Source organism: Hyaena hyaena, unplaced genomic scaffold (assembly GCF_003009895.1).
Source record: "Hyaena hyaena isolate Hyena2069 unplaced genomic scaffold, ASM300989v1 scaffold_9, whole genome shotgun sequence".
NCBI classification, from domain to species: Eukaryota; Metazoa; Chordata; class Mammalia; order Carnivora; family Hyaenidae; genus Hyaena; species Hyaena hyaena.
Window position 1 is genome coordinate 3,396,704 of NW_024080641.1, and position 25,245 is coordinate 3,421,948.

Consider the following 25,245-nt stretch of genomic DNA (forward strand, 5'->3'; position numbering starts at 1 on the left):
AAAATAAAAGGCAAGGAGAACTGTTCTGGACTGAAAGGGGCAAAGGAAGCAAGAGCCAAACACACTATGCACATTGCTTGGATCCTAGAACAAAATCCTAGGTAGAGGACAGAGTTTTAAGTCAACTGAGTAAATCTGAACATGGAATGCAGGCAAAACACCACTGAATTAATGCTCTTATTCTTAAAAGCGATAATGTTAACGCAGTTATGGAGAGACTCTTTAAGCTTAGGGACAGATGCTCAGATTTTTTTAGAAGGGAAGGGATGTGTGGCACCTGCAGCTTATTCTCAAATGGTTTAGCAACAAGAAAAGTTAGGAGAAGAAAGGGCAAATATGGCACAATGTTAACCGCTGGTAAGTACTGGGTGATCATCACACTATTCTTTTAACTCTTCCACGAGTTTTACTATATTCAATTTAAAAGCTGGAGAAAGGGGCGCCTGGGGGGCTCAGTCAGTTGAGTGTCTGACTCTTGATTTGGTTCAGGTCATGATCCCAGGGTCATGGGATCAAACCTGGTGTCAGGGTCCACCCTGAGCTTAAGATTCTCTCTCTCACCCTTTGCCCCTCTTCCTTCCTCATGTGGTCGTTCTCTTAAAAAAAAAAAAGTTAACAAAAAAAAAAAGCTGGAGAGCAAAGAAAAGTCAAGGATATTCACAATTAATGGCAGAGTCTAACAGGCAATAGGAAGCAGCAGCAGATGTACTGCCAGTGAGGCTGAGGCGACACCAGCAGACACTGAGCACTTGCCTGGGCCCCGCGCCACACTCGGCGCCTCCAGGAAAGTGTCCCGGAACCCTGAGAGCAGCCTGAGAGGCAGGTCTTGTCATCACCCTCAGTGTCCAGACGGGCATATGGCAGAACGCTTCTAAACTGGGTCTAATTGCAGATCTGAAGCTCTAGATCGCTGTTCCAAAAGGTGGGTCCCAGCTAATCTGCTTCTTTCAGTGCGTCAGGAGAAAAAGCTGCACGAGCCCCTCAAACAGCGAAAAGAGGTAAATGATCTGTTGCCATAACACTATGCAGCAATTAAACGTATTTTTGAGGGAGATCCTCTCTGCTTGCTAGATGCAATGCTACCCAATTCATGAATACTTAATAAAACTGGTTAGATCTTCAAGTTAAAAAAAAAAAGTCATATTTTCACAAAGTGTTTAGTGACAAGGAGCACACTCACAAAACAATGTCTGGTTTAAAAAGCAGTGATTCTCGGGGAGCCTGGGGGGCTCAGTCGGTTAAGCGTCCGACTTCAACTCAGGTCATGATCTGATGGTTTGTGGGTTTGAGCCTCGCATCGGGCTCTGTGCTGACAGCTTGGAGCCTGAAGCCTGCTTCAGATTCTGTGTCTCTCTCTCTCTCTGCACACACCCCCCCCCGCCCCTGCTCATGCTCGTGAGCTCTCTCTCTCTCTCTCTCTCTCAAAAGCGGAACATTAAAAAAAATAAAAGTAAATAAATAAAAAGCAGCGATTCTCAGAAAATGGTCGTCCAGCCCACCTCTTGGCTACTGAACTCTCCGCCTGCAGGAAGACAGGAGCAGATGAGCTGGTACACTCAGGGCTTTCCCGCCTCATCTAAGTTATGCTAAACACCTTTGAGAACTATCATACCACATACTCTGAATTATGTAAACATAAAAATCGACATGAATATGCAAAGAAATAAGACTATCAGAAAATATATCAGAATATTAACAGTGGTATTCATGAAGTGGAGGATCAATGAATCTTTAAATCCTTTTTCACAGTTTTTGGCTTTTGTTGAATTTCTACAATGAACATGCTTTAATTTTATGAAGAAGGAAAAAAATCCTTTCAGGGAAAAGAGCACCCCCCATACACATGCTAAATTCATAGATTCTATCTTTAATTTTCTCCCTGAAATTCTATGAAAGTACAAACTAATGCCAAAGAGGGGAATTATGTAACCAAAGTTTAAAAGGACAAGGGAAACGATGGAGTTAAGGAATTCCAGCCTGAAGACCACTCATCCGACCAACAAGTAACGTGTATTGAGCGCCACAGTCTCAGGAGACAAGGAGAACAGAGAACCCCGTTCTCAGGAAGTGAAAATGGGCTTCAGAACCAACAGGGAGCTCCCACCCAATGGCTGCTGGGGGTGGGGCAGTCTTGAAGAATGAGGACAAGTCCCAGAGGCGAGGAGGGACCTGGGATACAGTTCAAACCACACGAAGAACACATGCAAAGCAGAGAAATACAAAGTAATTCTTTTTTTTTTTTTTTTTAATATTTTTATTTATTTCTAGGAGAGAGAGAGAGACAGCGTGAGCAGGTGAGGGTCAGAGACAGAGGGAGACACAGACTCTGAAATAGGCTCCAGGCTCTGAGCTGGCAGTCAGCACAGAGCCCGACACAGGGCTCGAACCCACGAACCGCGAGATCATGACCTAAGCGAAAGTCGGTCACCCAACCAACTAAGCCACCCAGGCGCCTCAAGAAATACAAAGTAATTCTGCTTGTATTCTTGCAAAACAAATGTTTTTAAGTTTATTTATTTATTTTGAGAGAGAAAGAGACAGTGCGAGGAGGGGGCAGAGAGAGAGAGGGTGAGAGAGAGAGAGGGAGGGAGGGAGGGAGAGGGAGAATCCCAAGCAGGCTCCACAGTGCCAGCACAGGGCCCGACATGGGGCTCGAACTCACGAAACTGTGAGATCACGACCTGAGCTGAAATCAAGAGATGGACACTCAACCAACCGAGCCACCCAGGCACCCCATCTTGTAAAACAATTTAAAAAGTAATGCTATAGTAGTATGAAAACAGAAAGCCGAGGACAGAAAAGGAGAAGAGAAGGGAAAGAGGGGGAAAGAGGAAGGGAGGCAGGCAGGCAGGCAGACAACAAGAGCACAACGTACGGGAGGAGGCAAGACTATGGCCGCCATCTGGGAGGCAATGAGGCAGTAAAACGAGGTGTTTAGTAGAGGAATCATCATATAAGCAAGATGGAGGGGGGTGACGGTGGGGAAGCAAAAATGAGATGGAGGGGATAGAGCCAAGAGAAGATGAAGTAGAAGTGACAGACTTGGGACCTGATCGGAGATGACCCTGAAGCTCTCAGCCTTCTGGTGACAGGGCGGACAGTGTCACAGTCTCACAGAACTTTAAGAAAAGTAGCAGCTGGGCAATGACTGGTGGTAAATCCTTATACCCAAAAGGATTCATTCGTAGAAGGGCAAGGAGAGGTATAATTCTGTCACTAGATATCAAAAAGCAGGGGCACCTGCTCGGTTGGTTAGGCTCGGTTGGTTAGGCATCTGACTCGTGGTTTCAGCTTATTGTCATGATCTTGTAGTTCGTGGGTTCGAGCCCTGTGTTGGCTCTACACTGGCAGTGCAGAGCCTGCTTGGGATTCTCTCTCTCTCCCTCTCTCTACCCCTCCCCTGCTCAGGCTCTCTCTCTCTCTTTCTGAAAATAAATAAATAAACTTAAAAAAATTGCAACAACAACAACAAAAAAGTGAATCACAGTCTAAGAGTGAGAGAAGCAAGGTGGGTGGGATAGGTCAAAACCACTGTCATGCTCAGCTAGAAGGCTTGTGGGTGACATTAAGGCACCCTGTGCCACCACAGGTGAGCCACTTGAGGAGGCCATTCACAAAGGACAGCTCTGACAGGACAATACCGACTAAGAAACGCTGAAGGCACCAGGGAGTAAAACGATGGGGAGAGAGCAGCTTTGCAGTGGAGCTCAGCACACACCACCGCTTTAACCAAGGGGTCAAAGTGAACATTACCAGCGATGGGACAGTCTGACATCACGTGTCACATGGTACGATGCACCAGCAAGGACATGGCATCACTTCCCTGCTGTTTCTGCCCAAGGTGAAAATATGAACTTAATCCTGAGGAAAACACCCAAAAAACACCAAACTGAGGAGGAACCTCCTATAAAAGAACCGATCTATAGTCTTTCAAACTATCAAGGCCGTGAAAAACAGACAGACTAAACTGTTCTAGACTGAAAGAGCCTAGAGACTTGACCACTAAATCTATCATGTGGTCCAGGATTAGCTCCTGGGCCAAAAATATTCCTGCATTTTGCCATAAAGGACATTAGTGGGACAAGTGATAAAATGAAAACATCTACAGATGTTGGGAGGTTGGTATTGGGTCAGTGTTAATGTCCTAATTTTGACAGCTGCATGGTGGTTGTGTAAGGAATGTTTTTAGGAACTACCCACTGAAGTAGTTAGAAGTAAGGCTGCATCAGATCTGCAAACGGTCTAATATTTCAGATAATCATACACACAGAAAAAATGGTGTGGGGAAAGGGCTAAAATACTAACATTTAAGGAACCTGGGAATTTTTGTAACTTCTAATTTGTTTAAACTTGTAAATTTTATACCTTTCCAATAAATAGAAAGTAATTTGAAAATAAAGATGAGGAAGAAGTAACATTCCCCTCCCCGAAACGACACAAGCTATCTCTCTGAAGTGCTAGGTCGACACGTAAAGGCTTCAGTCACCTGAACTGAATCTTTGTGCAGTTTTTCTCCTTGCACAAGGGAGAGGTGCCAGAAAGAAATTGATATAAGACCAGGGTCAAAAGACAGACACGGACAAAAGGCTCTGGGGGACAGAATGAACTAAACAAAGCTGCAGATCTGCTAGTAGATTGGGCAAAGCGCTCACCGTGATTCAACCCTGGTGTGTTGCAGAGAAAACCCTGGAAATAACCACAAAGTCTGCTTTAGCAGGCTTCAACTCGAAACCCGTTTTCCCTGATTTGGCACATCCTAAGTAAATACTAACACCGTCACACAGCTTACTAGGATGCTGCTGACAGTATCGGCAGCGCCCACAGGCGGTGCACACCACACAATCCTCATATCACTGCAGACAACGCCAGGATCGGAACACAGAGGAAGGCGCTAATCCCTACCCTGGTTTCAGACTGTTTAAGCCCATATGCGTGAGCTCAACTACAAATGCCCAAGAACTGACCTAACCCTGTGCCCGCTTATACCGCCTCCTCCCCAAAGCTCACTGGCTGTGAGAGCATCCAGGAGAAAACCAAGGGAAACAATGGCATGAAAACGGACGCTCCAGCGGTTTCGGAAGAGAGGCCAAACAGACACACTATGGGAACACTAAATGAACGAATAAATGTTTTCAATGCAGGTACAGATTCGTCACTTCAAGAACAACGCAGAAAGTATGAAGACAGCTGGTCTCTGCAGTAACACCAGGTCGTCAGTGGAGCTGAAGAGCCGCGGCCTGACCAGAGGATGTCCAAGGGTCCTAGCTGCGTTTTACCCCGGGGGGAAAATTCTATCAGTAATGAATCTCAGGTACCTGATCAAAGGCCAAGGGCTGCTAGTCACGACTACTCCTTCATTTTATTAAGCCAAGATTTATTCCCATTTGTGTCCACGACAGCGCCGTGAACACAACGGCAACACGCCCTTTCCCTGCCCCCTGGCAGCTGACAGATCTGCGAGGCCACAGACAAACAGAGCAGGTGCTCCGACAGGGGGCTGGGGGAGCACTGAGAAAGCACCTAAGCAGCCACAGGTGCAGGCCTGAAAATAGGCTGCTCAGCGTCCCGAAAGGTCTCAGAGCTCCCGTACAAGAGCTGCACAGGTACACGCAGATGGAGGACCCGTAAGTCTGACAGCTGCCCAGACCCTCCTCAGAGAGCACCTCACATTTCAGGAGAGATGGTCCCAGAGTCTACAGATGGCTCAGCACGCTGGAAAGTAGCCCGTAGACAGTGAATGTCATAATCAGCTCTGAGGTAACAATACTCTTACCTGTGGCTTCAATGTACTCGATACATCTCTCGATAAAAACGGGGATGGGCTTCTCTGGAGTCACGACAGTTGTCAAGGGCACCCCAAAATAGTTACTCTCCCAGGTTGCCTTTGTGATGGATGGCCGGGGCTTGGGCTTTGGTTTCTGTACAGAAAAAAGAAAGTACAAAACAAAAACAAAGTGACTATCAACACGCAACTTAAATACAGTTAAGGCTTCCAGAAGGGAATTCACAGTGGTGTGGAAACTGCTGGAAAGACTCCAAGCAGGATAGAGATCCGTTTGCTCATCTCACTAATTTTGTATTTTCTAACCTCCAAATATCAAACAAGATGCCAGCAAGTTGACACACAGTCACACCTTCAGTGTGAGACTGCATTATCAACATAAGGGTGTTTATAAGAAGCAGGCCATGTTTAGCTAATAACAATGAGATGACTATCCACATCCTTTTTCAGGAGTGCCCTGGAATAAACAGGAAGTTTTCCAAACATCCCACATGGATAATGAATGTTCTACACTCACCATGGCTAAAATCTTTTAAAAGATAAAAGATGGAATGGAGAATGAGTAATTTCCTCTTTCCAGAAAAGAAATAGAAAAGAAATAGAGCATGTATTCTGCTCGGACTGAAAGCTCCGAATGAGAATTGCCTTCCATACATTAGCCCGGGGTTAATTCTCCACAGCTTCCGAATTAGGAAAGGGTAAAACCAACTGAGCAAACACGACAAAGAACATAGTAACTTTTTCTTTTCCTTCCCAGCAGCCCCCTTCCTCTGGAGTGGGGGTGGCAGCGGCAACTACTTGAGACCTCACCGTGTACCAAGCAAGTCCCGAATATTACTTCTTTTAAACCTCACGACATTCCATTGTATCAAAGAAAAATGTCCCACGTGACTACATGACACAGCGAGTGATAGTGCTGGGATTCAAACCCAGGAGGGTCTGTCTCCAAAGCTCGTGCTCGTTCACAAACATCTCTGCAATATTCTGCTCCAAAATTATTCAATCCTTTTATTTTGAAGCTCACATAAGGAAAAAATGCTCTGAACAAATGGTAAATTTCCTAAGAGCTACAAAAACACACCTGAACATATCTTTTGTTAAAATATCTACTAAGGAGGAGGGTAACCAAATAGGATCAAGGTAAATGGACCCAGGGGTAACTCCAGCAATTCGGTTTCATTTTCAGGTTAACGAGATGAATCTGAAGGACAGATTTATTACAAATATACGCAACCTAGAAACTTAAAAGTATTTAGGGATCTCTGCATAAAATCCATTCAAGGGGACAACTAACAAGCCAGGGTCAACCGTTCGTGTTCCGCATCCTGCCCATCCTCATTCCTTCTGGTACCTCTATTTATATGGGAACAGATCACTTCCTGTTTAGTCTGAGATTCTCTGAGGACTTCCTGTGCAAACAAGTGGCAAAGAGAAAGAACAGCTGAGAAGAAAATGTACGAGAAAGGAGGAAAGCCCATCTCTGAGCTGCCGGTTGGCGTTACCTGTAATGACCACCGAAAGGCAAAGACGATCCACTCTTCACAGAGCCTGCTAACTGAGTCAGTCTGGAAGACTACTCTCCAGTGTGAACGGGTCTCGGGGTCCCAGAGGAGAACCAGAAAGCCTCCACAAGCTTGCCCCCATCCCTGTCCCACTCCTCCTAAACCCAGCCACACAGCCTCTCAGGCTGCAGGGACGGGCTGCTCCTTCCCCTCACAGGCTGCCCATCAGAAGCAAACGGGCTCCGACCCAGACTTTTTACCAAGGAAGTAAGGAAAAGCAAATTCATGATTTATGATAGATCTTTACATGAGATGATTTAACCAATCTAGACTCTCTCCCTGCCGTCTTCTATTTATAAAGTACATAAAGAATTTAAGATTTGAAATTAACAGACCTGGGTTTGAGTCCTGCAGACAAGTCCTGTGACTCTGGGTAAGTGACTTATTAGCATCTCAGGGACAGCACCTCCTCACAAGGTGGTCATGAGGGTGAAATGTGGGGGACCTGGCTCAGTTCCTAGCTTAACAGTAGCCATCTAGTGATTAGAGGAACGAGAGGGGTGAGTTCTGTTGTCACATGTGGGGGCAGCGGATAACCAGGAATCAAGCAATGTTCTCCCTTAAAAATGCCATACAGTTTAAATTATTAGCTTCAGATTCTGAATATACAAGGAAGACCATCTGGAGTTCAGTGACACTCTTTTTATCGCTCTCAATTTTGCAGAATTTCTCTGTCAAAACTAACAACAGTATTGTTCTTCACTAAAACTGATGCTTCCAAATAAATTGTTAAGGAATAAAAAAAATGGAACTTTTTTCCTAATCACCATAAGCCGCCGTTTTTAATTAAAAAAAATTTTTTTAAGGTTTTCTTTATTTCTGAGAGAGAGAGAGAGAGAGAGAGAGAAAGACAGCGTGAGCAGGGGAGGGTCAGAGAGAGAGGGAGACACAGAATCTGAAACAGGCTCCAGGCTCTGAGCGGTCAGCACAGAGCCTGATGCGGGGCTCAAACCCATGAACCGTGAGATCATGACCGGAGCTGAAGTCAGACGCTTAACCGACTGAGCCACCCAGGCGCCCCAAGCCTTCTTTTTTAAAAATCAAGTTTATTTTATTTTTTAACTTTTAAAAAATTTATTTATTTTTGAGAGAGAGAGAGAGAGAGAGAGAGAGAGAGAGGGAGAGCAAGCATGAGCGGGGGAAGGGCAGAGAGAGAGACACACACAGAATCCGAAGCAGGCCCCAGGCTCTGGGGTGTCAGCACAGAGCCCGATGCAGGGCTTGAACCCATAAAACATGAGATCATGACCTGCGCCAAAGTTGGATGCTCAGCCAACTGAGCCACCCAGGCGCCCCAAGTTTATTTTTATATTTTTATTTATTCTGAGAGAGAGAGAGAGAGAGAGAGAGAGCGAGCGAGCAAGCAGGGGAGGGGCAGAGAGGGAGGGAGACAGAATCCAAAGCAGGCTCCACACTGTCAGCGCAGAGCCCGATGTGGGGCTTGAACTCACAAACCATAATGAGGTGTGTTCTAACAATCTAAGTTAGCTAGAAACCCTCTATCACCTGAACACTATGTACTGGACCCTTGCTTAAGTTCCTTAGATGCATTATTTCATTGCAGATTCACAACAGATCTGTGGGTGTGGGGTTAATAACCCCACTTTACAGATGAAGCAGAGTTGCAAAAAAAAAAAATTCAGTTACTTGCCCAAGTCAGTTCTGACTAGAAAACTTGTGCTTTTAGCCACTATGGTTCATGGCCTTACTCTGAAAGGTCCTGGGAGAGGCAGAATGAATAAATGGACAGCTGAAAAAATGATTAAGGGTACACTGACAACCTGGACAATTTCTAAGGTATTAGAGACCCACTCACATAAAATACCAGGAATCTTTAAGCTGGAAAAGGAAAGAATGGAGCATTAAGACAACTACTTCAAACAGCTATAGGACTATCTATCACATGGAAAGAGAGATTATTTTATAGGATTCCAAAGGGTTATGTTGAGAGAGATAAGAAGACAACACAGGCAATTTTGGCCTTAAATATAAAGAAAAATTTAAAAACCAAAAAGCCCCTAGCTGTTTAAAAAGGAAGGGACTGGGGCGCCTGGGTGGCTCAGTTGGCTATGCGTCCGGCTTCGGCTCAGGTCATGATCTCATGCTTCGTGAGTTCCAGCCCCACATCGGGCTCTGTGCTCACAGCTCAGAGCCTAGAACCTGCTTCTGATTCTGTATCTCTCTCTCTCTGCCCTTCTCCTGCTCACATTCTTTCTCCCTCTCTCTCTCTAAAAAATAAACATTAATTTTTTAAAAAAATTAAAAAAATAAAAAGGAAGGGACTGCTCTGTAAATATTCAAAGCACAGATTGCAAACTACATACCTATTGCCATACCACTGTCAAGGCTAAATTGGACAACTGCCCTTATGTCTCTCACCCCAAAGAATCTAAGATCTAGTTCAATGCTTCAGCTTACAAAAGGCGCAAATGGAGAGTAAGCTTTGGCAATAGGATCAACTCCCCTTGCTAAATGATACAGATTCTCCCTCTCAGATTTAAACAAACTCTGGTTTATCGAAAAGTCAAAACATCTCCTAGAAGTAACTGAAGGCTCTGTAGGGGTCACAAAATGAGGACAGGGATTCTTGCACAACTGATTCTAAACCTTTCTAGTAAGGAAATCAGACCTCATGGTGCACACTAAGAGGTGGGCCAGAATGTCGATATGACAAACAACACATCAGGCACCTGAAGGGTTACTGGGCACATGTCAGATGGAAACGCCATCCTGTGAGTGGCCTGCCAGCTGTCTCAGTCCCCGGTCAGACGTGGGTCGCTCATTATGGAGTCCCTGGGGTCCTCCAAGCAGCAGGCCCTTGGAGAGCAGAAAGTAACACCATCCCAACATCAATCTTCTTTCGAGGGCACTCACAGAGCAGGCTGAATTGAAAAAAGCATCTAGCCAGAGGAGACCAAGCCCTGAGAATAATCTACACATCTGTGCCTCTAAGTTTAGAGTCAAAAATGGAAAACAGTGATTAACGTGGAGTGGCCATGTGCAGGCCGCCGCCAGGTTCTCTGCACAATTACCTGAAACCTTACAACCATCCTCAGGGTAAGGGCTATTAGCGCCATTTTACAGTGAGAAACGAAACTCCAAGAGAATCATACTCCGCACGGAGAGAGCCAGGGTCCAGAGGCTAGTGATCTATAAACACCAAGCCCCTCTTTCCCCTACGTGAACTCTATGATGAAATGCTGTGACAGAAGCCAAAGACTGGGGCAGGCTGAACCACCTTCATCTTGTCCTTCTGGATGGATCTGTTTTTTTGAATGAGTAACATAGTCCATTGTTCTTCACTTCAGTTTCCTTAAAAACATGCCTGATTCTTAGTCTTGATAATACCTACGTAGTATAGGGAACAAAGGAATGAACCGATAGTTATGCCAGGATGGCACTGCAAAGAGATGGTGACTGGAATTTCCCACTGGTCTCCTGGCTTCTGAAACCAGAAAAGAGCATAAAGGAAAACTCTCAACTTTGGTGGAGTAGGAAGACATCTGTACTTGCCTGTGGAGCAGTAAGCCCACTCCACGGCCCGAGTCAATGGAGTCAAGAAAAGGGGAAGAATGCCAGGCAAAGGACGAGAAGTGGCTGAGAGAAAGACAACTGGGTTCCAGAGCCTGATGTGCAGTAGGCACTCCATAAATTTCCTGAACAAAAACAGTTTCCAGTAATGCACAGGGCCAATATTTCTTTCTATTCTTTCATGTGGAGCTGAGAGAAGGACTATCTCTGTACGTACAGAAGTTTTTTTCTTCTCCTAACATTGCGCTCCTCTCCCGTGGATGGAGGAGGTGAGGCTCAGAAGGTCTTATTCATACTGACACTACAATCCCAGACTCCTTTTTTTTTTTTTTTTTTTTTAATTTATTTCCAGGAGAGAGAGAGAGAGAGACAGCGTGAGCAGGGGAGGGTCAGAGAGAGGGAGTCACAGACTGAAACAGGCTCCAGGCTCTGAGCTGACAGTCAACACAGAGCCCGACGTGGGGCTCGAACCCACGAACCGCGAGATCATGACCTAAGTGAAAGTCGGATGCTCAACCGACTAAGCCACCCAGGCGCCCCCCAGACTCCCTTTTAAAAAACAGAGGAGGCAAGGGGTGGGGGGAGATGGGCATGGAGGAGAGCACTTGTGGGGATGAGCACTGGGTGTTTTATGGAAACCAACTTGACAATAAACTATTTGTAAAAAATAATAAAAAAAAATAAAAATAAAAAACAGAGGAGGTAATCATTCCCTATATCACTGTGTGGCCACTGGATAAAGGACAGTCATTTATGTACACATATGACTATTATCCTACTGGACTCAGTAAGGATCTTAGCAGTTTTGTTTTTTAATGAATTATGCCCAAGGTCACAGAGCAAACTAGCAGCAGAGCTAATACTGGGACCAAAGTCATCTCTCCTCCTCAATGAACTTATGGTAAAAGAAAGCTATATCCCTGGCCAGCAGAGCTGATCTAGATATCAGGCTCAGGAACAACTGAGCCTGCTCCAATGGAGAGGTCAGCCATTCTTTCTGGATAAAAAAACATTCTATCTTCCATGGGAATAGCAGGTACAGTTATTTAGCGATCTTGAGCTGACAACTTCAAATATTTTCTCCTGGTCTCAATAAAATACCCTTAATACGTATCAAATTATTTAACCAGATTTCAGAGTCAGAAAATATGATCACCACAGTCGTACCATCTAGCACAGTCTTTTAAATGCTTGGTAACCTATCCAATGAAGGAAATAAAAAACAGAATGCAGTTGTTGGATTCTCTCTCTCTCTCTTTTAAAGGAGGAATGCCATATACAGAATGTAGTATGGAACAGGGACAGTGCCCTTTGAATGAGGACAGTTCTCTCTCTAGAGGGAAATTAGCAAAGCCCTGGACACACACACACAGTTTGCCAAGTAGTGTACTGGTCGACCCCGGATTAAGGGAAACTGGGAGGAGTCTTAAAAAACCCACAAGATTCCATACACAACATGACTATAGGTTTCCCCCAGAGCACCTTCTTGGCATTCTATAGTCAACATCACAGCTTTCTGATGAGTAATGATTCTCTCTTATTTCCAATGGAGCTTCCAAAGAACCTTTTCAATTAAGTTGCTCACTCATGCCCCAAATATATCATTCTTGGTTAACTGGTGCTCCCCCTTCTGGCTCTGAAAAACATCTAAGCCCAAGTTTAAGAGAAAAGCTGAGGGTGGATTTGTTCTCACTGGCAGAGTCTGCTATGAAAGCACAAACACTTTTTAACACAAACACTTTTTAGATTTGGTCTCCTTCAAGCTGGCAGTCAGTATTACAGCCGGGTCACCCACTGTCTTGGAGCATCTTTCTTTAGGGTTGGGACAGGAAGCAGCATCAAGCCTCTGCTTTCCTAGCATCCCTAATCCTCCCCTAGGCCCAGAAAAGACAGGTGTGTCATCCCCACACAGGCCCCAAATAAGAGGAGAACTTTTGCTCTAGAAAGGCATGAAGTCTGGCGAATCTGGGTCAGTCCCTGCCACTGTCTCAGACTGAAGGGCCAGTGCCACAGCGGGCTAACTAGGAAGGAGGGTCCACCAGTCCCAGGAAAGTTTTGTACAAACATCCTGCCTGATCCAACACTACTGAACTTGGACCTCCCAGAGTTACAGGTCAGTTTTTATCTGCTTGCCTCTTCTCAAATACTGGAGAAAATGCATTCAGAAGACCTTTCTCTATGGAAGCAGAGGTGATTCTTGGCTTCTGCTGAAATAATTTGGGTCCCTACAAAGATATTTCAGTATCACTAGGTGGTGGACGAGAACAAGTCGGTTCACTGATGATCAGAGCAATTCTCTGCTCTTTGAAAACTAGATTTGGGTTGCCCATTGTCATTTTTTTTTCTTTTTTTAAGAACAGGTGTGCTATAAGCTAAGGCCTATAGTTAAAGATAGTCTATTTTTGTCACCAAAAACACACTACAGCAGTTCTTCGGGCTTAAAATAAATTGGAAAACGCATGACACCAGTTCAAAACAATTTCTCAAAGTTCCAGTCGCTATTTCAGTGTCCACATGCCTTTTTTGTCCTCTACTCAACTAGACTCTGAAGCCAGAAACAGACAGCGCCAGGCCATTCTTAGGGGGTAGTGTGGGGAAATAGATTTTTAAAGATAATAATCACAGTCCTTTGTCTGAAATGAACAAATTTCAGTGGACTGACCGAGTGATCCAAATGTGTGCCTGGCTACTGAAGATTACCAAATTCTTGCAGGCTGGGCTCTGCCAACCCGCTGGAAGCGGAAGTCAGAAGAGTGGTGGGTTCAAAAGTCTCAGCTCCTCCATTCGGGAAACTGCGCCAACGTGGACGGTGGCAACGGGAAAACGGCTGGTGCTGCACCTGGAGCACAGCAAGCGTTCGGTCCATTTGGGGAAGGACAAAACCCTTCCCACGGTACTCGCAGCCCTGCTCCACGGCCCCTTCACTCTCCACAGTGAGCACGCTTGGTTTCTTTCAAGTTTTCCCCCCCCCACAGCTCCAAGTTCCATACTGTTTTCTCAAGAGCTTTCCCCAGAAAACCTCTACCCTCACTGCCTTCGGCCGCCTCCCCCTGTAAGTCCACATTTGCAGACTGCTGCCCTGGGGAGCTGTGCCAGCTATGCCCGCTGAGCTTACAACTCCTTGCTCCACATCCCTCAGCGCCCCTAGCTCCTCTCTGATAGTATTCAAAATACCCATCGGCGCATATTTAAAATCCATCATCCCTTGATGGTAAACCAGATAAACACAACCACCACGCGCATCGCACTCAGCCAGGAGCACAACTGCTCGCTAAGTACCCCTGCACCGAACTGGACATTTCCTTCCAAAACTGAATGAACAAGGGGCGCGTGGATTGCTCAGTGGATTAAGCGTCTGACTTCCACTCAGGTCATGATCCTGTATCTCCCTCTCTCTCTGACCCTCCCCTGCTCACGCTGTCTCTCTCTCTTTCAGAAATAAATAAAGCATTTTTAAAAATCTAAAAAAATAAATGAACAAGCACATGCTTTGGAGCAAACATCCTTCTCTTAAAAGACGCAATTCTTTCAGGAATCAGAAAATCCAAGGTCAGGTAGGCATCCTTGCCCCATCTTTAAGGCCACGGTATTTATTTGGCCTCAGAGCACCCTGAGTAGGACCAGCCTTTTCTGAAGCACACACTGAGAGTCTTTCCTGAGCAGGTTACAAAGAGCTCATATTTCATACCATTCAGCTTGTCTGTCAAAATGCAACATCCCTCCCTGGGGAGCGAGCTGTCCAATTCCCCAGCTGGTTTTTATTCACACTAGAAACTTTAACTCCGTTCTAGGCCTCACAAAATGAGAGCTGTGTCCACACAAAGCCACAACAACCAGCCGATTCACTGAATCCAATGAAATAAGCCAATTCACTGGCGGGGGGGGGGGGGGGGCACACGAACTGTCAAACTGGTTACTTGGTGCCTTATAGACCAAACAATGCGTGATTGAATTGGTTTGCTTTTCAATAGGTTGTCTTGTCATGTGGCAGCTACAGTGAGTGAAAGATTTTCTTTATCATTGTTTTGTCTTTTTTTTTTTTTTTAACACAAAGATAAGAGCACATCAGATAGAAGGGTGAATAGCCAATAATGTCTTCTCTTTAAATCCGTGGTCAAACACACGAAATTCAGCAACTCGAGCTTGCCCAAAAGGCACATTTTGTGGAGCAAGATTCCCCAGCCTGGTTTGTTTTTTTTTGTTTTTTGGTTTTTTGGTTTTAAAATGAGACCCTGCCGTTCGTGATCCCATCTCTGCAAACGCGCGGTACCCAGAGACAGAGACCATGTGCGACACCAACTCTCCAAAGACAAAGCATCTATTCATGGGCCCCGCTGAAGTGCAATCGTAGATTTTCAATTTCATTCAGCTGAGCGCGGAAGGCTCCCACTATGAGGGTGGGTTGCTAAATGGTTCAGCTGGGAAAAGGACCCAGAATGACAGTCAGCCTTACAGTCTGCACTTTCATTAACAGAAATGAAAGCGCTTCCCTCACTCTGACTCCAATGTTACAGTGAAGAGCTAATCAGCAGACCAGCCAAGGGAAGCTGAGCGACTTCTCTTTCTCCACATCACTCCGGTACCCAGAGCATAGCTTTTTGTTGTCGTTGTTAGGGCTGTTGCTAGGGCGAGTGCTGAGAAAGCAGCTGGGTAACACACAGGGTTAAAACTTGCACAAAAGGGAGGGACAATGTTGGTCCCCTGAGCCCTCAGCTAGACCAGACCAACACTCTCCTTTGCTTGAGTACACGCTGAACACTTGTACCCTCAAGCCGTCCTCACCTCCACCGCTCCTTCAGTTCGACCCACTCTTCCAGGTCCAGCTAGGTGACCTGCAACACCTAACACCTGTCCAGGATGCAGTGTGCTGAGTGTTTCCTGTGCATAACCTCAGCCCAGCTCTCACAACCATGTGAGGAAGGTGCCGCTATGTTCTCCCCAAAGGGATGTGGAGAGGTGAGTCAAGGGCCCCATGTCCCGGGGAGGAAGCGGAGGAGTTGGGATTTGACTTCAGGCTCCCGATTCCCGGGATTCCCAGAACCTGAGCTCCTAATCACCACACTCCCTACGCTACCTTCACCGCCCCCTCCCCCCTAGCATGGGATTTCCCTTCTGCCTCAACACAGCACCCCCTGGGCAGACCACCTATTTTCAGTAGTTGTGTGGGTCTTGCTGTGTCACCTGGGAGCCACAGCCCAGCCAAGAAGGATCTGTGCCACTTCCCCAGTGGTGTCTAGCATTCTGGCATGCAGGAGGCACTAAGTGCATTTTCCATTACCAACTGGCTCACCCCTCACTTCAAATAAATACTGTATTGCTTTGTCATGCCAATAAAAATCAAAGGCCAAATCCCGCACGTAGGGGTTGGCCTGGCACTCTCTGCCCCATGGCATCTTGCTTTTCCAGTAAAACAAGTGTCAGGCTGCTTTCTTAAGGCAGCAATTTTAATAGGAGGTTTGCCCGGACGAGGAAGAGAAGGCAGGCTCTGCTTATCTCTGAACTAGGGTGACAAAGCAGCTACACTCATTTCAAAGCACCATTTTCCATGGCAGGAAAAGACAATCGCTCCTTCTACTCACACTTTCCAGAGGATACTCCTGCGCTGGCCTCCGGCACGCTACTTACTGCTCTTGGGCCAGAGGTATCATTTTTATGTGACCTGAAGAGGTGTGGCCCACATAACTAAGACAGGAAGTTGATCACATCTTGCATGCTGACCCAGCAACCCAGGGTAAGGAAGTTCTAGGTTAGGAAGTGCTCTTCAAGAACATGGATGCCAGCTGTCTTCTGCTGGGTCTAACGTGTGTGCTCTTTAAAGCCCGGCTTGTTTGGGAATGTGTCTTACAAGCATTATCTTCAACAAGTATTAAAAACGTAGTTAGAAGTCAGAGACTAGTTATAATTCAGTGTGCTATAATGCCACCTTCCTAAGTCCCAGGTGTGCAAACACCCCCACACGTTATGACTTCAGACAAGCTATTCTGGTAACAGTCTTCATCAGGAGTGGAGGAGGAAGAGAAGAAAGTCAAAATGTTCAAAATGTTTGGATTCCAGGATCATTAAACAGGAGAGCTTTGAGGAACTACTGGGGAGGCGGGGGGAGGCGAATTTCTGACTCCCTAAATAAGAAGGATTTTCAGTGGGTCTGCCCTAAGGGTCTACTAACCTGTAGAGGACAAAATACTGAAGGCAGGTGAAGGCATCCAAGAAAAAAACAGAACAAGGGGAAATCAAATAGGAGAATGCCTATGGTATTTATTAACGTTCAATTCAGGGATGGGGGGAAGACAGAACACACAACAATGCTGCCCTGCCCTTGCTGAAACTCCACAGGTAAGAAAACTCTGGAAACTCCAGCCAGTGGCGACCGGTGAACACTCCGAAAGCTACCAGGGAACACAAAGCGAGTAGTATGTGCTCCTTGTGGGGCAGTGGCACCACGTTCCTCCATCTGCAAGGGTCTCCTAACCAGTAAGAATTAACTTCCAGGTAGTACTTACTTTACAACAGAATTGTCAACTCTTAAAACAGCTTGGGCTCTAGATCCTTCTGAGTTGGTATATCTTGTAATAACATAAGTTTTTGGCAGCCTTTCTTCCAAAGTTCCCTGAAATCTTTTCATACAAGTGACTTTGTTCTCTGCTGCTTCGCAGGAGGGAGAGGAGGAAAAACTTTCAACGCAGAGAAATGATCACTCTGTACATCACATAGCACAACACACAGTTCTATTGTCCTGTCTCACCAAGATGTCTTTCTCTGAAAAACAGAGTGTTTCCCTCTGCTCTAAGTGGGGGGGGGAAGCTGGGAAATACCTATCTCAAATCTTAAGCCCAACGAGACAGGGCACTCTACTTTCCACACCGCAATTCTACACAAGATAAAGAGGCTTCACCTGCTGCTGTTTGCTCTACACCTGAAGGCAGGCCTGACACTCATAATACCCGCGGTTTACTTTCTCTCTTCTCCCCGCCCGCTCTGCCCCTAAACAAAATGTGAAGCCCTCACTGACAGCAGCAACCCACTTAAAATAATGCAGCTGGAGGGCACTGCACACAAATGTAACACAGGTTTATAACTCACAGTGGCAAGTTACTTCTTACTTTTCATTTACGTATGTAAAGACCCTTCGCACGAGTGAAGTATTCGCATCTGCAAATAAAATAATCATCCAATTTTTCCTATGCTAAAATGCAGCAACCTGTATGGGTTAATGAGGGAAAAAAGGAGCTTTTAAGAGGCATATGGATGAAATGTCTGTTTAGCAGTCAGAGACAGAAGCATGCAATTTTAGATTCTGCTGTTTACGTAAAGCAAGTGCAAGCATCTTGTCACCGGCCTGGCTACCAGTCAGGATACCGGTAAGTTCCACACGACCTGCTCCTTCTGGAATCACCTAACTGTTGTTCTGGACAAAGACAACTCAAACTCAGGCTGCCTACCCAAGGTCCCTACTGCTCCAGAGCTGCCAGTGGTAGCGATCTGAGACACTGCTTGCTTTTTACACTGTCAGAGAGTAAAGAGACACACAGACCAATTTTTTTTAAACCAGAATAAGCTGTCCTTGAAAAATCATCACTACCATCATCATCACCATCATCATCAGTCAGCGCTCACACAGACACTGTGCAAGCCACTCCCAGGACTCATTCCTGACCTACATCTTACCTTAGTGTTCCTCCGTAGGCTACGAAGAATATTCCTCCTCCTCGGGTCTTCGTCTGTTTCATATGGAATGACGGCATTGTCCCCTTTATAACCTTGAGAAGCCTGATCCTCCTCTTTTTTCCGGATGGGCCCTAACTCATCATCACTTCCCACACTGAAGCTGGTTCGGTAACTAGCAAACCTCCCTAGCCGGCTGCATCTCGTCCTGTACAGCACTGGCTTGCTCACGATGGACACCTTGCGGCCTCGCTCTAGAGAGCTGGTGTCCATTTCACTGTCGGAACCATTGCCACTGCCGTTGGACTGGGCTTTGTTGATATTCCGAATGGTGATGATTTTGCCTTGAGTGCTGTCATGGGGCACTGAATATATGTTTTCTTCTTCGTTCCTTGGCTTGACCACAGCATCCATGGGCTCGGCATAATCAGAAGGATCAAACCCATCTGGAGGTAGCCAGGTGCTAGAAGACACAGACTTCCTCTGTCCATCTCTATGGCCTTGGTCTAAGTAAGACAGATCCCCCTTTGTAATTTCAAAATGGACAGGAGGCTTTGGTTTGACTGGTGGAGGTACTTTGTTGTTCAGTTTACTCTCAAAATTGCTCATGATGAAAGACAGCCCATCATTTCCCTCCAGTTCCATAGAGAGCTTAGAATGGTCTTTGGACAGAGAGGGCAGTGATGTGTCTTCTCGAAACAAGCTGTAAGAAGGGGGCTCGATATCCTCTTCCGAATCCTGCAGGTTTGAGTTGCAGAGGGGAGAGCCCGCTCGGGGAGAGTTAAACACTTCTTCCGTGGTGCTACAGGCCTCGGCTGCGTTATCGTACATATGAGTAGCCTCGATTATGTTCTTTTTATCCACCACATCTTTAAAAAATGGGTGGAAGATCTCAAGCTTATGCTGGGGCTGGCTACAGGGGATGCTTGTGAACCTTCCATCGATCTCTTGAGCAATCTCCTCCCCTTCAGTCAGCTGTTCCCGACTTAAGTCATTGTCCAGGACATCTATAGCGCCATCAGTGAGTGCGACCAACTGAATGGGGATAATATCCTGCACTTCACAAAGAAAGGCACGTAACATAGCCAAGGAGGCCTTACGTTTGGCTGAATAGAAAACAATGTACCCATGGACCAACCGGCTTTTTCTGATGCTAAATGAGGAATGGTACGAAAGAACAGACAGTTCAATGCGCTTCTTGTGGAGTCCGATTGGTAGTTCAAGTAAAACAGAGTTGTTGCTTCCACAATGGGAAGACTTACAGGTTTGGGACTGAAGGACAGGAAAGAGTATGTCATCTGCACTGAAAGGATCTCCACACATCAGACACATGACAATTCTCAGGTCAACGTCAGCCAGATCTTTGATGCTAGCAGTGGAACTGACCAGGTTTAAGTTACGCTTGGAGTCCAGGAGTCCCTTCAAAACTTGACTGATTTGCTTTTCATTAATGTTGCGTCCATAACCGATCCCAGCAGAAGCAGGGTCGAGGAAGACACACTGAAGTTTGCTGGCAATCTGCTGACCTTGCTGTATTAGGCTATGCAGGGTCTCTCCACTGGTGTCTCCTCTCTTGTTAACCAAGATTAATGTCAGGGGGAGATGGGCTAAATGATTATCTCGCCTGCCAAGCGTGGACTCTCTACTCTTCTCTATACTCTCCACCACATACGATAGAGACTCCTTTGAATTGTAAAGGCAGAGGCAGCCATGGGGCTGAAATGTCGGCGTTTGGAAAGAGTTCACAGGAAGCCTGACATTCCCTTCTATTGGCCTCAGGGAAAGCTCATACATCTTACCATCTATCACATACTTGTCATCGTTTGTACAGAGAGCTCGAATCTCATTGGCCAACTCCCGTGCGAGGCCATCTTTGCCTAAGATAACCAAGTTGATCCTATCAATGTTGGGGTCAGAGAGTGAATTTTTCTGATTCCGGTCAGATGGTCGGATAAACCGAGAACTAATCAAGTGCTCAATCTTAGCATCCACACACGCGGGGCAGCTGGGGCATGTTTCCTTGGTTGGGTGATACACAAAATGAATGTGCTTCAGGATAAGGGCATCTCGCTCCGCTTGGAGCTTCTGTAGTGCTTTAAATCGCTGCTCCTCCCCCAGAACATCCTGAATGACGCCCATCTTCTCCTTGCTGGGCTTCGCATCCAGCTCCAGCTCATAAAACAATTCTGAATATTCCAAAAGCAGCTCCTGAAACTCTTCCTTTGCTCTGTCTATAATTTGCTTTTGGTGTTTGCCATAAATATCCATGTATACGGATTCTTCCAGCCACTGGTAGAAATCTTCATTCATAATAAAACTACGGGCCTCTTCCCAAGGCTTTCCGGGAGTTATGAAGGGAGAGGTCTCCAGGTTTTCTTTAAATGCCCTTCTCATCTCAGCTCTTTTCCTCTCGTTCCGCAGCTTCTCTAAGTGGGCCTCGTACAGCTGCTCGGCAGGGACAGTATCCATCAAGTCGAAGGGAATCCGCTCATTCTCCATGTTGTCAATGTGGCTGGTGGCATCCCACGGCGTCTCTTCAAGCACAACAAACCACTTCAGGAATTCTGGCTTGGTCTCCAAGAGCTTTTTGGTTTTTATGCAGCTTAGGTGGTCTATTTCATCTAGATTGGGGATAAGCGCTTCAAAAGCTAACGGCAGGGCTGCCAGGTACAGCTTTCTCCTGCGCTCAATGTGCTCGTGCTTGAGGCGGTGGATGTGCTGGAGAAAGAGCTTCTTGGCTTTCTGAGTACCTTCCAGGTAGACATAGTCCTGGTACTCGGGAGAGGCCTGCATCTTGCGACTGACACTCGGCCAGTTCTCGTTGTGGTTTTTCACGATGCGACTCACCAGCCACTCATACTTGTCTTTTGCCGTAGCTATCTGCTGACTCTGCTGCTTGAGAGCTTCAAAATAAGGAATGATTTTTGTCTTTCCTCGACTTTTATCAATGAGCTGCACTAAGGTGCTGAAAGCCAAGTCCACGTTTACGTTGGATCTTGCTGAGGTCTCCACAACCTGGAGGTTCTTTTTGCTTAAGGCAAAAGTATGTGCATCTCTAATGTACCGCTCAACGCCCTCATCACACTTAGTCAGGACCACCACTATGGGCTTTTTTGTTTTTGCAAGCTGATTGTAGAGATTGGACACAAACTTAAGCTGGTCATCAAAGTTCCTATTCATGCCCCTGCTAACGTCAATGCCAAGAAGAAAACCATCAATCAGCAGCTTTCCATCTGGCATTTGTTTCTGCTCAAAGTCCTGCTCCAGCCCCAGCTGGTCAGTGCAAAAGTACATGAGTTTTTCAGCTGATGCGAGCTTGGTTGCGGCAGCTCTCTTGATATAGGGCTGCAGGGCAGTGCTTCGATGAGGTTGAAAAGTCTGATCATCGATGAACTCAGTCTGCTCCACAATGTGCATCTTACATTCCACACAATCCTCCAGGGAACGGCTAACTTCTCCCCAATAGAGAAAGTGGTCATTATTGACCACTCGCCCGCCAAAGTCACTGGTGCTGAGGACCGAGGTATGGTCCAAGTGAAACTCATCAGCGCTGGGGCGCACGAAGCGGTTGCACAGACAAGACTTGCCAATGCCACACTGGCCCTTCTCCTTCTCCGTCCCAGACAATCCCACCACACTGATGTTGTAGGTGGGAATGCGGACATCTTGCTTTCTTGCCATCATCATCGTCGACACATCCTGCCACAATCGGCCACTTCCAAGATCAGATTAGTGTTTTCCAGTGGACCTGATGGCTTCCCCACATTATCAGTGGGGGCCAGCTGCCCACGCAGTGCAAGTGTCAGGTCTCATAGTGTTTGTACACCAGTACGAGGTCACTTTTCACCACTTCTCATCGCCAGATAGTAAACATGTCTTCCTAGACAGGGGGAAGAAAAGAAAACCCATCAGCATCATAATTTTGGAACCTGATCTTAGTCGCTGAACTATCGCAAAAATCAATTTTCTTAGTCAACAGATACTTAAACATGAAATGTGCCAGGCCTTACGCTGAGTGAAGATATGAGTAGGACATTTATGTGCCCTCCATACATCTAACAGAGGAAGACATGCAAGCAAGCAGTTGTACTGGGTGTTAAAACAAAGAGTTTGAGGGCTTCTTAGAGAAATGGCTGATACCAGGGTTAGAGCAGAGTTGGTACGAGAGGAGCCTAGAACATCCTGCTGTGCAGGAAAGGAAGTGCTTGAAAAAATGATAGGGCACCTCACAAAGACACAGGAGCCAGCTTGAACGGGGATCCCACTGGTCAAATCTGAAACAATTTGAGCACCAAAATAATTAAATACAGTAGTGAATTATAACCCACTGCCCAAAATAGGAACTTGAGTTCATACGACTGGATAAGACAAAAGTCATCACCTGATACCCTTTCTAGGCAGAAGATTTTGATGAGAATCAGGATATCTGCACAGAATTGAGGGGCCTCCTGATATGCTACTTATTGTTGCAAAGGAAAGAGGTATGAAAAGCACTAATTATATCATAAAGAAACTGGGTTACCACCTGGATAATGAAAATTATCATCACAAAAGAGGGACAGAAGGACATCATGGGCCTCCAGATACGGTACCTCCAAGAGGATACACTACTAAGCGGTGTGAATGACCTAGAAGGTACTACTTCAACCTAGTCATGAGAAAACATGATATAAACTAAAAATGAGCAAGATTCTATCATGGGGAGGTAGTGCACAATCTATACTTTTCAAAAAATAGCAATGTCACAAAAGACAAAGAATGGCTATGTAAACATTCCAGATCAAGAGAAGTTAAAGAGACATCATAACTAAATGCAATTATTCTAACCTAGAATGAATTCTGCACCAGGATGGGAAACACACGACATTATTAAGTCATTTAGTAATACTGGCCTATGAACCGAACATTAGATAGAAGCATTTGATCAATGTAAATTTAGGAACATGATAACTACCATGTGAGCGAATAGCCTACTCTTATAAAATACACACTGAAGTATTTGGGGGGAAAAGGCCATAATGTACGTGATTGGTCCAGAAAGAAATATGTATATATACTGAGAAAAAGAATGCAAATGAGGTAAAATGTTAACAACAGATAAATCTGGGTATTTCTTTGAGCTACTTTAATTTTTTTGCAACTTTCCATAAATTTGTGATTATTTCCAAATAAAAACCTTTTTTTTTAAATTTTTTTATAATTAAAAAAAATTTAATGTTTTTACTTCTGAGAGAGAGAGAGAGAGAGAGAGAGAGACAGTGTGAGCAGGGGAGGGTCTGAGAAAGAGGGAGACAACAGAATCTGAAACAGGCTCCAGGCTTTGAGCTGTCAACACAGAGCCCGACGCGGGGCTCAAACCCACAAACCCTGAGATCATGACCTGAGCCGAAGTTGGACACTTAACTGACTGAGCCACCCAGGAGCCACTAAAAAGCGTTTTTATTTTTTTATTTTTTTTTAAATTTTTTTTTAATGTTTTATTTATTTCTAGGAGAGAGAGAGAGAGAGAGAGAGACAGCGTGAGCAGGGGAGGGTCAGAGAGAGAGTCACAGACTCTAAAACAGGCTCCAGGCTCTGAGCTGGCAGTCAGCACACAGCCCGACGTGGGGCTCGAACCCACAAACCGCGAGATCATGACCTGAGCGAAAGTCGGACGCTTAACCGACTAAGCCACCCGGGCGCCCCCTAAAAAGCGTTTTTAAAAAGGTTTGACTATTGGGTGGTTTCCCTGATGAGAACATCATAAGCTCTGTGAGGACAAAGCCCACCCCTTCTTGTTCACTTCTGTATCCTCAGCCTATGGCACTATGGCATTGTGCTTGGAACAAATATTTACTGAAGGAACGAGTAAGGGAATGACTATGAGGGCATATTAAAGAGTCCCCAAACCTAGTGTTTTGATTAAGGAAAGCCTTTCTGGAAGAAGCTCCACCTCCGGAGAAACAAGTAGGGGAAAGAAATACAGAGACTCCTCTCTGCAGAAAAAGGAAAGGCCCCTCGAGTGTGTGTGTGTGGGGAGGAGATGGGTGAGACGTATTGGCCAGTAAAGCAGAAATCAGACTAAACCTCTTTCAAAGAGTTCGGGTTCTTCCCCGAAGGCTATGGAGAACCACAGAATGTGGCTGAAAAGATGTACCTTAAAGGATCTAAAGTCTGAAGAGGTGAAGTAATAAAATGTTATGATAATACCTTACAATGTCTTTGGCAACTTCCTGGTTGACAGAAATAGAATACGCAGGCCTTGGCTGTCTCCACATAAATGGCCTTCTGGCTACCACTGCTCACACTGCACTGCCGTCTACTCACACGTGCAAACATGACCACACAACTGCCGAACCAAATGAATGGTCTCCTGAGATAACTCAATTTAAAATAAAGAGAACAATTTTCTTTTGAATCTCAGTCATGGCTGGTAGGAACCCAGCATTTCTACCACCTTAATATATTTTTGTGGGCCCGTCTCCTAAGAAATGCAGTGGGAAGTTACACCACCATACATTATTCTAGGAAGAGGGGTGATGAATAGGAGAGGAAAGTTGTCCCTTATGATGACAACCTCACAAGGTCACAGGCCTTTCCCAAACATCCATATCTTCCTTTGATAACTGAGAAAGCCAAGCCCTCTATGGAAACAAAATGTGCCTACATGTGGTATGTAAAAATGGTTTGACCGTTTTCAAAACAGAAAACTCAATGAAAGCAATCGCC

At 45.6% G+C, this 25,245-nt stretch overlaps 1 protein-coding gene across 1 annotated transcript in view; it reads right to left on the reverse strand.

The window, feature by feature from the left end:
* Window positions 1-25,245, reverse strand: part of ARHGAP35 (Rho GTPase activating protein 35) — a 120,340-nt gene that overhangs the window by 51,903 nt on the left and 43,192 nt on the right. The window contains exons 2-3 of the mRNA XM_039246787.1: window positions 18,541-22,417; window positions 5,774-5,918 (exon numbers count right to left, since the gene is read on the reverse strand). Of these exons, the coding sequence (XP_039102718.1) occupies window positions 5,774-5,918; window positions 18,541-22,224 (3,829 nt within the window). The 5' untranslated portion in view covers window positions 22,225-22,417. The remainder of the gene's footprint in view (window positions 1-5,773; window positions 5,919-18,540; window positions 22,418-25,245) is intronic.